At 40.6% G+C, this 14,968-nt stretch overlaps 1 protein-coding gene across 5 annotated transcripts in view; it reads left to right on the top strand.

Annotated features, from left to right (window-relative positions):
• RAD18 (RAD18 E3 ubiquitin protein ligase) overlaps positions 1-14,968 on the top strand; it is a 124,702-nt gene that overhangs the window by 73,339 nt on the left and 36,395 nt on the right. For all 5 annotated transcript variants that reach the window (XM_077325272.1, XM_077325271.1, XM_077325270.1 and 2 more), the window contains one exon: positions 1,576-1,738. In XM_077325272.1, coding sequence (XP_077181387.1) covers positions 1,576-1,738 — 163 coding nt within the window. The remainder of the gene's footprint in view (positions 1-1,575; positions 1,739-14,968) is intronic.

Genomic DNA, 14,968 nt, shown 5'->3' with positions numbered 1-14,968 from the left:
ACTTAGTACTTCTCCTTTCTTACAAAATAGTCTAATCAATTCTCGCTTCTGGTCTTTGTGCTGGCTTTCTTCTTGGCTAGCATGTTTCTTTGCCAATTCCTTATCATAATCAACAACATGTGCCTCATAATCCTACACTGCCCATGCCATAGTTGAATCATAGCATAGAAATCTGGACTTTGCAGGGATGTTTCTAATAAGTTGACTGACTTGCACATAATTTCCCTGCACCTGGACTGAGAAGCAAATGCTTGCTTTGGAAGGGAAAGAGTCAATTCAATAACTGAAGAAAGAGCGACATGATTCAGGCAATCCAGGAAGCATTGCACAGATTTCATTTCTCTCATGGTTGAAAATGAGCACAGCCTACTGCTGTTGGGTGAACTTAAGCTTGACTCAAGTAAGTGACTTATTTTGCCAGAAAGCTTGCCTATATGAACCCAATTCCAAAATGTGGGCACCCCATGGAAGTCCCAATGAGAACGTGGACTTTTAAAAAATTCTTACTTGTCCTCCTTTGGCATCTTGAGTGCTGCTCTGACATTTCTCAGGCATGACAATTCCTGATATATGTACTTCTTATGATGCCTAATATGTGTATGTGGCCAAGATGGGAGAATAGGGTGGAGGTAATTCTCCTCATCTTATATTACAGTCTGACTTGTAGAAGAACTCTTAGACTGTGGAAGCTAGGGGTTATGAATGTGAACAGCCTATTTGACAGGCATGCGTGTTTTCTCTTTCTGTGTCCAGTGCTTTGTCCAGATATCATTGTCACATAAGGAAAGACTAGCCTAGTTCTAAGTATTGGTATATCTCATGGCTGTGGCTCTGTAATATGTTATCTGTTCTATATGCAGGTGGTGCCAGTTCTTATTCCCAGCATCTCTAATTAAAGAGGATAGCCAGTGGTACTAAGGTACTCTACCTGAAACCCGGGGGAGTCAGTATTAGTCAGAGTAGGCAATACTGACCGTGAGAGATCTGTAGGTCTGATGTAGGGTAGAGCAACTTCACAGATTTTTTAGATAGGATTTTGACTGCTCCTCTGGAGGACTTTGTACTTTGATGGTGCTAACCAGCTTCACTTAAATCGTCTCAATTTCATCTCTTCTCAAGTTAACAAGATTACTTTTTTTGACTTGTCAATGGCTCTTATTTCCTTTTCCAAAGCTTTCATGAATAAAAAATAAATGGAAATACCAAAATGCTTTTTGAATCTCATTGTTGATATCTTGCACAGCCCTTAATGCCAAAGTAAGCTTGAACAGTGTCCAAGAGTAAAAGGATATTCCCTTCAGCTCATCTTGCAATGGTTATCTCTCTTTGTCATATTAGACATTTTACTTGGTGAAAGAGTCCTTGGCTTCCTAATTATCCAACTAATTTTAATTTATAATACATAGGTTTTCTGGGTTTACTGAACTGTTTATCAGCATTTTAGGAATACAGCAGTACAACATGTGTTAGTCAGTGTTTTGGTTTGTTTACTGAAGAGAACACATAATATGTCAATACAAATCCTTAGAAACATAGTTAAGCCAATTTACTTTTGAGCTTTGCTGCTTCTGCCAGGAGAAAAGCAGAGTGCTGCAGAACATCCAGACTGGGCCTTCCTTACAGATGAGGCAGTCAAGAAGGAAGCTCTGGATTGTACAAGAAGCCCATCTCTTCATTTATGTCAAGTCAAAGGATCAATTGTTCCATCTTCCTCCCATTCCTCCGAATCTTCAAACAGGTTGGTTTTCATAAAGTCCCTCTTCTTCTTTTGTGTTTGGCCTCCTAGGATGTGGGAACAAAAGTTTTTGACCAATCTCTCAGTCTAATTTGTCTTTACAGGGTTGTTGTGGGGAAAAAACATAATCCAGACAAGGCAGAGATTCTATGGGTTAGTAGACACAATGACCAGGGACTTGAGGTCCTGTCTTGGATGGGTTTATATTTCCTTGAGCAGCCATATTTGCAGCTTGGGAATGTGGTTTGACCTTGTGGTTACCCTAGAGAACCAGGTGTCTCTAGTGGTTCAGAGTCTTTTTGCCCAGCTTTGATGAGTGTGTCAGCTTCCACAGTTTCGGATCTAACTGCAGTGATCCATGCTTTAGTTGCATCTAAACTGGACTATTGCTATGTGCTCTGTTTGGGGCTATTTTTGAAGAGTGGTTGGAAGTTGCAGCTAGTGCAGAAGGCTGAGGCTGGACTTCTGGTTGGGACCAGCTACCAGGAGCACATGACCCTAATAGTACAGCAATTACACTGGTTGCTGATCCACTTAAAACCTGACATGGCTTGTGACCGCAGTAACTGAAGGACTGTTAGAATTAACAACTAAAGGAGAGGCACTTCTGACTGTCCCACCAATCAGTGAAGCTCTTCTAGAGGGTTATGGAACTAGCTTCCTGGGGAAGTGCTCCTGGCCCCCCCACTGTCAGTCTTTAGGAGGCAGCTTAAGACAGTGCTATTTATTTGCTTTGACTGGTGTTCCCTATATTTTAATTTAGGACTGTATTTGACCATTTTTGGTTTTAGTTTATGGTAGCGATCCCCAACCTGTGGGCTGCGGACCACATGTGGTCCTCGACTAATTGGAGGTGGGCCCCGAAGGATGCCTTCTCCCCCCCCCCCGGCCCTTTACTTCATCCCCCCCGGCTCTTTACAACACACTTCATTGTTGTGACGTGTCTGTATCTTATTTTGAAGGGATGTTTAAACATTACCATAGCAATCAGAGAGCGTTAGGGCAGTGGTTGAGAATAGAGGAGTAAACTACCCCCCCCCCCACCGGGCCTCAGTAAAAGGCGTTGAGTGGTCCCCGGTGATAAAAAGGTTGGGGACCACTGGTTTATGGCAATCCTATTTGGAATTTTTTTTAATGAAATTTTGATTTCATATTTTTTGTTTTATATTGTACTGTTTATACAAACACAATTGTATTATAAACTGCCTTGTGTTCTGCAAGGGAGAAAGGAAGCTGATAAATGTTTTTCTTGTCACCTGTGGTTATTCTGAACCAAGTTCCCCAATGTGGCGTTTGCGTCATGTTTCAGTGAAGTGGGCAAGGCGCTGGCCCAGTGGGGCTTGCGGTTAGTAGGTGGGTTTCCACCCTTAAACAGCCAGGGGAATGGGCATGATTCAAAACCAGATGTAAAGCCATTGAATTAGTTTGGCAGGACTTTAGATTCATATGTGTGGTAGTGAATTTAAGGTGTTGAAAAATCATCTTTACTCTGAATGCAGGATTGTTTGGAAACAGGTTCACAGAATCTGGCACAGAATCCTGCTCCTCTCCCAAGATGGCTCACTGCTTTAAAATTGCTCATACAAGTTGCTTGACAAAGGGGCCCATTCCTCTGAAACAGAAATACTAGAGCACTACTTTGCACCCAGCTTCTCCAGTTAAAAGAATCAAGTGGTAGGTGATTTAAAAGAACTTTGCTTGGGACCCTGGAGAGCCACCACTAGTCGGAGTAGACAGTACCATGACCTAGATCAGGGGTAGTCAAACTGCGGCCCTCCAGATGTCCATGGACTACAATTCCCAGGAGCCCCCTGCCAGCGAATGCATTCGCTGGCAGGGGGCTCCTGGGAATTGTAGTCCATGGACATCTGGAGGGCCGCAGTTTGACTACCCCTGACCTAGATAGATCTCAGTATGGCAGCTTTGTGTGTGTACATGTTTGGAACAAGAATCCTGATAACATGACATGGTGCTAAAATATGGATTTGTTAGTTGAAAATCTTTGGTGTTTAATGTTTGCGTGCTTCTCATGTTTTCACATTGCTCAACTCTTTGCTGGCAACTTCAGCAAGAACCCTCATGTGCATCTGATTAGTTCATTCATGCTTTGAAGGTGACCTTGATTTGACTCTTCTTATTTTTATTCTGAATACAAAAACAATTAAGCAGATAGGTACATGGGAATGTAAAGTATGTACAATAATTTGAAGGGGAGCTTGGCAGTGCTTCTTTCGTTCTGAGAAAACAGCTTTTGAAAATGTAACTTTGCAGCATGCTTTAGGGAACAGATGTTTCCCATTGTTTCAGTATCTCTGGTTTCCAGAAAGTTACTCCCAGCATTGCCAGCATAATATACCACTGTCACTACAATTTTTGATGTTTGCTGTGAGTGTGAAGAAAATCCTACTTCTATGAATGTACCTGAAAAATCACGCACACAGGCTATTCAGGGGCAAAATGGAATCCTTGCAGTGATGTCTCATTTTGTTGATCATATTATTTATGTATGCAGCTGGAGGGATGGAGCCAGTACATTGCAGCAAATAACTTTGTGCAAGGATCACTGATCTTCCATCCTGTGTCCTCCTCCTAATAGTACCTTTTGACTCTGAGAAACTTGATGGAAGAAACAGAAATCATACAGTCATAGGATTATATCTTTGGAAGATGCCATATAGGCCATCTAGTCCAACCCCCCTGCTCAATGGAGCTTCAGCCTAAAGCAGTGCTTAGCTTCTGAGTTAGTGTGCACAGAATTGGTTGGTCATTGCCCTTAGCATTCCATTACATGGCATGATAGTTACCAAGTAAAACAATGGCCTGAATCCAGACAACAGGAGTGCCTCTCATGAAAAGATCTTTGTCGCCTTCTCATTCTTGCTGCAGCCCTGTGTTTCTTTAAAAAGGTTTCACGGATACCCCAGTGTTTGAAATCTACTCCAATGAGTTCGGAAAACATAACAACATTTTGCAAATGAATTCTTCCAAGTACCCAGTTATTTTACTCTATCTTCTCACTTACGCAATCCCATGCTCCTTCCAGATATTTCTATTGAACATTCTTCATCACAGCAGTTTTTCCCATTGGAACAAAACTTAACAATATTCAGCAAGACCTGACCTAAACAGTATACCTATTTATCTCTAATTTATTATCTAAATGGTAATTCCATTGTACTTTTGCAGGGTGGATGCTGGGAGGCATTGGCAGTTAAATCAGTGAATTAATTGAGAAGGATACAGTATTCCACTTTATCCAGACTACCAAGTATGTCCAGTTTTCGCTGTTTCGGGTGCTTTGTGCTTAACACACCTATTAATAAGGAAAAAAGATGGCATATGAATACAATAAGGAAAAGCTGTCATTTGTGGGTAGTAGTTGTAGTGCCAACGTGGCATGTGCGGTAAAATGTGACCACTTAATTAGCCTGCTGAAGTCATTTTTGCAGCAATGAAGTCACTTGGGCACCATGGCCACTTACCCACTGATGATCCAGCTAGTGGTATTAAATCTTGATGAGACAGCCGGCGGCATTATTTGTTGGCTTGTTTATGCCATTTGGAACGTGATATCCCTTCCAAAAAATTCAAGGTGGTGCACATGGGATTTTTTCCTGTTTTATCCTATCAACCATCCTATAAGATCAGCCCTAATTTAAGGGATGCTGATAGCTTTCTGGGATGAATACAGTAGACAGCTGCATGTACAAATTGTGCTAATGCAGCTACATAAATGGAGAGGGTTTCTTTTTTCTTTTTTTAGTAGTATGTCTCATTTAGTTTAATGTCTCATTAAACATCAAGGGAATTTCCCTGTGATTCCCAGTATTCTTTGCTCAGCTTTAAAGGGTTAGCTGTTCTTTGCATGGACTGACGTGTTTCTATCAGAGCTCTCAGAAGTGCACCAGTGCTGCTTTATGAGTTACACAGGCAATCTGCAAGGTCTAGGCCACAGTTCAAATAATGGATTAACCAAAAAAAAAAATCTTTCCCTATTTTGAAATGTGTGTATTTTCTGAACAAGCATACATAGTTGCTGTGTCATAAAGGCCACATGCCTCTTCCTTTGTCAAGTTCTACCTGTTTTGAGACAAGAGACTGATTCTAGTTGGTTGACCAAGCACATTCAAAGATACTAAGCAAGATGACTTCCAGTGCAGTCCTGTATGGATTTAACTCCAGTCTGAGTCTGCTGATTTTCAGCTCACAGAATTGCACTGTTTATGATCAGGGTTGAAATCCCATGCATGCTTATTTGGAAGTGAGACCTTGAGTCAGTCCCAGCCCTGTTAAAGTCCTGTTAGAGCTGTTCTCACACAGGTATCAGAGCTCTCTCAGCCCCACTTACCTCACAGGATGCCTTGTGGGGAGAGGAAGGGAAGGCGATTGTAAGCTGCTTTGAGACTCCCCTGGGTAGTGAAAAGCAGGGTATAAAAAACAGAAATATGACAATCAGAAAGTTTACGCACAAGTGATTTAGTAAATAACCAGAGTTTCTTGCAGTTATGGCATCTGAGTGTAGCCATTGTACTTGACAGATGGTCACGGTTCAATATTAAGCCAGCGTATTAGACTTCAATAACCTTGAAGGGTTTAGATTTCCTTTTAAACCAAGTAATTTTTTTATTTAAAAAAAGCTAAACTCACTTTATGATACTAGACTCCCTGTCTGAGAACACATCCACCAATATAAGCCCCTCCAAGCCCTGACCAACCTCAGAAAGGTTTTGGATCGACAGTTAGACGTATTGTGGTCCAAAAAGGGAAGCAACAAGTACTGCCTGGAATTGATATGTGGCTAAACATAATGGGAGAATTTGCAACAATTCACCATCCTCCTGAAGAATTTTCAGAACGTTGCAGCTGCTTTTTTAGGATACATATATGAAATGAAATAACAGTTGACCTATCTAGATTGATTTAGAGAGATATTTGTTAATCCTGTTTTTTAATTAGTTAATATTTTGTGGGTGGAAAATATGTATCATTACTAATTTGAATCTCTGCTTTTCTCTTCTTTTTCTGTAAAACTCAATAAACATAATTACAAAAGAAAGGTTTTGGAATTATTATTAGGAAGAGGCGAACCACTTGATTTAATTATTAAATTCATACGATTGTTCTAAAGTTGTTTGTCACTTGCTGACCTGTGAAGGATGGGATAATAATAATTTTTTAAAAATCCATTTCTATTATTATTATTATTAAAATCCAAATTAATTGTTTGTGAAGGTCCTCCCTTTTTTTGTAAAATAAATGTGGAATTTTAGATAGTTACTTGTTTGGGTAGACAGGCACATGGGGGCTCACTTAACTGAGGAAATACAGAATTGAGGCCATTGTGGAATATACTCCTTAGACCAGGGGTAGTCAAACTGCGGCCCTCCAGATATCCATGGACTACAATTCCCAGGAGCCCCTGCCAGCAAATGCTGGCAGGGGCTCATGGGAATTGTAGTCCATGGACATCTGGAGGGCCGCAGTTTGACTACCCCTGCCTTAGACATTTAAAATGGGTTTGGGAACGCTTGCAGCTGGTAGAATGATATTGTCCTGTGAGGTAAATCCAAATTCAGTGACACAGACCCAAGTGGGGGAGCTTTTTAGAAAATGCATTAGCTACTCCTTAGGCAGGATTTAGGCTTCATGAATGCAGTATTTATGGTCTGTCTGATTCTTGTGTTGGGAATAGATCCTCTTTCTTAAAAAGTTGTATGGCTACACCTAGGTCAAGCTTCTATCACTCACCAACACTGCTTCTTTCTTACCTGGATTAAGTTTTTCTTTGTTTGCCCACACTAGACCACAATAAGTGGCCTTATATAAAAGGTGATTGACCTCACTTAGTTTAGTGGTGTCTCCTTCATGTCCAGTTTACAACAAAACATGATATTTCCCAACTCTGCTACTTTAAATCCCTTTATTGGAAATACTTGGGACTAGGGGTGTATGTTCTACCTGAACCAAAATTATCCCTGAAAGATAGCTTATCAGTATTTTCAAGGTATATTTCAGTTTTTCCAAATGTATTGGAGTTTTCTTGGAGGGGAGGGAATTTCCCAGGCACACAGTTCCTGTGGCTGGCTTCGACTTTAACACAGTTTAAAGCAGGCTGCAAGAGAAGAGAAGCTAGCACCTGAATTGGGCTGTTTTTTTTTTTAACTGGACCCCCCAGAATATGGGATTTTTGAAATAGCCCATTTCTGAATGCTGTATTGGGATCCAGGATTTTTTAGAAATAGTTTTAAAAATGTTTTAATAGACCTGAACTCAAAAATGATGGTTTTCTTAGGACAGAGTAATACGAGATATAAAAACGTGCTCTTCTTCACAGTGGAAGCAAATGGAAGTAAAATGGGATTGCATAAGTAAAAAGGGAATGGACAAATAACTTGGCATTTGGAAGTATACTGAATTTATGAGTTGCTCTAGAGTGCTTATTGATTTGTAATCCAAAACTTCTTAATCTTCACTGAGATCCAGTTCTGAATAGGAGCTAAGAAGATACAGAGGAGCTAAGAAGATACAGAGAGTAGTATTTACACCTTGATGTTTGCAGCTAGCTAGGACAATTTTATCATAATTGTGCTGGAATTGCCATTCTGAACAGCCAAAACATGGGTGTTAATAAAATTTGTATATAGTGCAATCATTAGTGTTTTCAAATACTTTTGGGGATATACAATCTCACTGAATCTGCTTAATCTTTTTCAGTGACAGTTCTATAATTTATGTCTTCCTTAGTCATCAATCTTTAAGATTTCTTTATTTTGTCAGTGTTTCATAGAATATGACATCTATTTATTTATTATTTATTATATTTATATACCGCCCTCCCCGGAGGCTCAGGGGAGCCATAAAACTTGCCAAACATAAAACATTGCAAGCCATAAAACTGCCAAAGCTCTCCTCCTGTCAGGGACCTGATAAAATTGATTCCCTGATGTTACTTTCAGTAGAACCTAGGGATGCCAGTCTCCAAGTGAGACTTAGGGATTTCCAGAATTACAGCTCATCTCCAGACTATTTCCTGGAAAAAATAGATGCTTTGAAGGGTGCACTCTATAGCAGGGGTAGTCAACCTGTGGTCCTCCAGATGTCCATGTACTACAATTCCCATGAGCCCCTGCCAGTGTTTGCTGGCAGGAGCTCATGGGAATTGTAGTCCATGAACATCTGGAGGACCACAGGTTGACTACCCCTGCTCTATAGCATTGCATCCCACTGTGATCCCTATCCTTCCATGGCTCCATCCCTGAATCTCCAGGAGTATCCTAGTCTGGATGTGCCTCTCCCCCCCCCCCCCCCCGGTAGGTCCAAATATACAAAAGAGTTACTTACGAAATTTATGTATAGTACTTTGGTATTTCTTTTTAATTTTGAGTCCTGTGGATAATTTCAAATTGTTTGAACAGAGTCATCTCAGATTTATACTCATTCATAGAATCAGAGTCCAGTAGTACCTTTAAGACCAACAAAGATTTATTCAAGGCGTGAGCTTTCGAGTGCAAGCTGACCATCATGACACTGGGAATATAACTTTTGCTTATATATTCCCACTGTCATGATGATCAGTTCATAGTCTGAGGAAGAGTGCTTGCACTCGAAAGCTCACGTCTTGAATAAATCTTTGTTGGTCTTAAAGGTGCTACTGGACTCTGATTTTATTGTGCTACTTTAGACTGACATGGCTACTCATTTGAATCTAACTCATTCATAGAAAACATCAGTACTGTTACTCCTGCTGTATTAAACTAGTACTCAATTACAAACTTAATTAGCTTTTTCCCAGAATTGCTATATGTCTTGATAAACATCTGCCAAGGCATCAAGCTTTCTTAAATTTTACAGTATACATCCTGTTTACATCTTGTTTTACTGACAACTTTTTAGTAGCACCAAGAGAGATCTCTCTGTTCCTTACCTGGCAGTGGGTTGATGAGAGTTATGGAATTATGTCAGTCCTGGGGAGTTCAGTAATCATTTGTTGTTGTTGTCATCAGCCATACAGTCATGTCTGACTCATGGCGATCATATGGCACAGTTGTCGCCACGATCCTTAATCCCACAAGATCAGCTTTATCAGTGTTGTGGTGAGCTCAAGATCACCTTGCTGGCTGCATGAGGAAGAGCACGGAATCATACCCAATAAATATTTAATGAATTAAAAAAATATTAAAAATTCATTTTCTCCCACCATTCAGGAAACCCCTCCAAGGCCATCATGAAACCTTAGGGTTTCAGGAAAACCTGGTTGAGAAAGCCAGGAGTAGAATTTGAGATTATTGCCTGAGAAGCCTGTTTAAATTCTGGCCAACCATTAACTTATTGGGTGGGCCCATTTCCTTCATATTGAGAAATAAAATAAAAAAGGATTCTTTTACATAGCTGCCTCCAGAAAGTTGTTACAGTTTTTCAGGTTTAAATAAGAACACTATGTAAGGGATTAGAGGATATAAGAGAATCATAAGTAGCTGTTTCAAATAGCTAGAAGTTGATTATTTAAACCAGTCATTAAGAATTGACTCAGAGCCAATAAATGGTATCCTTAAAGTCACCATAATTGGTCCTTCTACCAAAAAGAATGGTTCTTTCCTTCAGGATACAGATTTTTAATCCTTACCTCCTATTTTAAAAGAAATTATATATTTTACCACTGCATCCAGAATATTTTTGCAACCTATGCTGTGGTTGAGACCAGCAGTGAAGAACCAAGTAAAAACCCCAAAACTTGACATATGAATCCAGGTACTCATCAGTTTCAGCTCTCCTAAATGTGTCAGCAAATCCATTATTCCATGAAAAGTTACTGCAAAGGTCAGAAACAAAGCTATGAGGGGGTGGATGAAAGTGACAGGTATCAGAAAGTTGTTATTGTCACGGATGAGAAGAGGGCAACATTTATACGGATTGAGTAGTGTTTGTGGTGGCACAAAGGCTGGGGAAAAATCCTTATCCTGCTGGATAGTCAGTCAAAAGTGAGAATATGACAACTCTTTGATATGCTAGTGCCTCACTATGGAAGTAGAAGAGCTTTTTTGTGTGTGCCCTGTTTTTTTATTACCCGAAGGAGTGTCCAAGTGGCTTATAAGCGCCTACCTGCAAAAGTTCTGGGATCATAATAATATATTTAATTTATAGCTCATCATTCCCAGGCAAGATGGCTCGTGGTGGGTAGCACAGTAAAACCCGTCACAATAAAACTTCCAATAAAGCAAAATAAGATTTTCCCTTCCCTGCGGTGAAAACTAACCCCCTCCCCCCCTGGTCAGCGGCTTCCCAATACCCTGTGCCTTAGAGGAGAGATGGTAGGGGGAGTAGGCTGATGTTCGAATCTAGCCAAATCGGGGGAAGGGGTAGATCTAACTGCCCTGGCCTCAACTGAAGACCGGCGGTGTTAGCTTCTAGGAAGAGTTCTGGCTTGATTTTATCTGGAACCCACTCTCTGTAAAACTCTTCTTTAATACAATATTCTAAATGAATTAACTTTCTTCATGTTAGCTTTCTTCATGGTCCAATTTTCAGAAGCACACATAGTAATGGAGAATACAGAGGCATACTTTGTTCAGTGAAACATCCTTACACTTAAGAATCTTTTTTAGCTCCCTTGTGGCCGCCTTTCCCAGCTTCAATCTTCTTCTAAGTTCTTGGGTACAGTCTCCTGTTTGGTTGATGATGGAGCCAAGGAATAGAAAATCTTCAACAATTTCAGTTTCCTTATCATCAGCTTTAAAATTGTGAAATTCCCTAGTAGTTATTACGTTTGCCTTCATGATGTTTAGCTATAATATTGCTTTGACACTTACTGCTTTAACCTTCAACAGTAGCTGTTTCATGTTGGACTAGATGACCCACGAGGTCCCTGCCAACTCTATTATTATTATTTTATTTCTTCACTATTTTCTGCTACTAATGTTGTGTCATAATGTTCTTTCTACCAATTTTCATTCCACCTTCATTTAAATGTGCAATAAGTGCTTCATCTTCTGTGCGATACTCTTTACTCGTATAGATATTCAGATCTCTCAGTGGGGAGGAGCTAAGTTCCAAACAGGTTAGCAGTTTTTTTCTGCTTCATTCCTTTTATTAGTCTGCGCCCTGGTTTTGTAATCTCTGTTTCTTCTAGAGGTTTGCCAATAGAATAAAGCTGTGATAGTTAAAATAAAACAATTTCATTGACTCCCACTTACATACTCATGTTATGAAATCAGCATGGCACAAAACAGGGAGGGGGGCCAGATTCAGGATGTGATGGTAGTCTTCTGAAGAATTTAAGTAATCTGTGTCCACACTAGAAGCTTTGCACTGGGCTGCAGATTGGAGTTTGAGTCGGGCAGGTTGCCCCGCCTCTTTCTGCTCCTCTACAGGGAAGCATTTGGCCTAGTGTACCTCATCCACCCCGGATTTGTGCTCCCCCTCATGGGAGCTGGGGCAGCGAAGTTCCCAGTGCAGAAATGGCCACATGTCTGTTTTTTTAGTTTTCACTTATTAACTTCACTTTCTTATTTTAAACATATGGAAGCCACCTTTCTCAGTCTCTCAAGATATTTTACTCTAACAACTCAAGTTATCCGTTCCTCAGAATATTCACAGTTAAACCATAACTTTGGGGGTAGGGGGCAAGTAGTAAATTTTTGATGTGGGAACATCTACAGGCGCAACCCTTGGGATGGAAATGGCCATGGACGTGATATCTCTGGTCCCGCCCCAGGGAGCATATCAGTACAAGTTTGAAAAGCTCCTTTGTATGCAAAGAATCTACTTTAAGTTACTATAGTTCTCACGGTAATAAACTCAGACGAGCTGTCTAGCTTTCTTGTGAACATTTCAGGTTGTTCAGAATGGTCATGCATCTGATATGATTCTCCTTCACTATAATACCCAAGGGAAGGCCGGGATATCATGCCCTAGGGACCAGGTAGCAAAAACAGTGAGGGCCATGCATATTGCAAGCTGAAATGCAAATTAACAAGTTTGAATTCCTAGAGATGGAGATTCAGCTATATCCTTCCTTTTTCTTCCCCCTTCCCTTGTCCATTCATTGAATAACACAGCCAGTAGTTGGCAAAAGTGTGCATATGAGCAATGCCCACAATGCTCTGCTGTTATCTTCCCAATGGAGCTATCCAAGTACGTCACTTTTAATGGAACTGACATTTTACCTTCGTGGTTTAATATTTGTTTCCCAGAAACATCTGAAGACCTTAAGTAACCTCTTTGCCTTGCACTGAGGTTGGAATAAAAAAGAAGCAATTATCTCCGGGTCTCTGTTTTATATATGCTCCTTCATAATGGGAGTTGGAGGACACAGCGAATTAAGGAATTCTTTCAAGAATGAAATGATTTCCTACCTTTTATCTGTTCTGGATTAGCTTTTGAATTACTGGACAGTAGCAATTTAAAATTATGTCATGGGACAAAGGGGAAAAAACTAAATACGTTGTTACTTTGTTTGCTCACAAACCCAAGTTCTAACTGCTGCAATATGTTATGCTATGTTCAGTATATGTGATTAAACTAAACATCATTATTATTGTTTGCACACAGGGAGGATCATTAGAAGTGAAATGCTAATCGTAACCTCAGGTTCACACATTAGTACAGACAACAAGGGGGGGGGGGATAAAGAAGAATTATTTTTCTTATAAAATAAATGTGTCAGAAGCATTTTTTAAAAAGTGGATCTAATCATCTCATATGCATTTGATCACTGCCTGCAAATTAAAGTTAATCAAACTGTTTATTCATTATATTTATTTCTCAATATGACCATCAGTGGATACGTAAATCCAGAAATTGGGGCCATGGTCAGACATTTCTATAGTCCTGAGAAAGGCATCAGATTTGCAGAAAAATCTGAAATCTCAACAAACATTTAAATTGGGAATTAAAACAGTACTAGCCCTGGCTAGCAAAGTTATGCTCAAAATTTTACAAGCTAGGCTCCAGCAATATGTGGACTGAGAATTTCCAGAAGTACAGGCAGGATTTCGAAGAGGCAGAGGAACTAGAGATCAAATTGCCAACATACGCTGGATCATGGAGAAAGCTAGGGAGTTCCAAAAGAACATCTACTTCTGCTTCATTGACTATGCTAAAGCCTTTGATTGTGTGGAGCACAACAAATTGTGGCAAGTTCTTAAAGAGATGGGAATACCAGAGCATCTTATTTGTCTCTTGAGAAACTTATATGGAGGTCAAGAAGCAACAGTGAGAACTGAACATGGAATCACTGATTGGTTCAAAATTGAGAAAGGAGTTGAGAAAGGAATTGAGAACATTCATACGTATTATCCCTCAGCTTGAACATTTTGTACCTCATGATCTATTTACCTAGACTGGACCATTTTGGAGTACTGTTTTGTGAGGGAGGGCAGTCCAAAGGAATACTGCTTAATTAAAAACATAAGAAGAGCCCTGCTGTATCAGACCAGTGGTCCAGCAGCCTGTCTCACCCAATGGTCATCTAATTCCACTGGAGCACCAACAACAGAGCAGAGAAGCCGAGGACTGATGTTATCTCCTGTCACTGATATTCAGAGGTTTACTGTCTGTGCATGTGGAGGTTCTCTTCAATTAATCACTATTAGACCTATATTCCATGAATCTGTCTAATCCCCTTTGAAAGCTACGTAATCCACAACTTTCCTCTTGATATCTTTCTCATGAGAGCCAGTTTGGTGTAGTGGTTAGGAATGGGGACTTCTAATCTGGCATGCCGGGTTCGATTCTACACTCCCCAACATGCCGCCAGCTGGGTGACCTTGGGCTCGCCACGGCACTGATAAAACTGTTCTGACCAAGCAGTGATATCAGGGCTCTCTCAGCCTCACCCAACTCACAGGGTGTCTGTTGTGGGGAGAGGAAAGGGAAGGTGACTGTAAGCCGCCTGGACCGTTTATGCACTTGGAACTTCACTGCCCCAGCTCCTGTGCAGGAGCACAGATCGGGAGCGGATAAGGTGCACCAGGCCAAATGCTCCCCCATGTGGGTGCAGGCAGAGGTGGGGCAACCTGCCACAACTAAAACTCCAGCCTGCAGCACAGCATGAAACCTCCAGTGCATAAACGGTTTTTGAGCCTCCTTCAGGTAGAGAAAAGGGGCATATAAGAACCAACTATTCTTATTCCTCTGTGTTGTGACCCCTGATCTGTGCCTGTGTAGCTGCCCTGTACATGGAACTAATAGCAATTCTGCCATGTGTGAGGTCCTGGCCTTTTATTTTCTATCTAG

Source organism: Paroedura picta, chromosome 3 (assembly GCF_049243985.1).
Source record: "Paroedura picta isolate Pp20150507F chromosome 3, Ppicta_v3.0, whole genome shotgun sequence".
In the NCBI taxonomy this organism is placed as follows: Eukaryota; Metazoa; Chordata; class Lepidosauria; order Squamata; family Gekkonidae; genus Paroedura; species Paroedura picta.
This window is presented reverse-complemented; position numbering and strand designations above follow the sequence as displayed.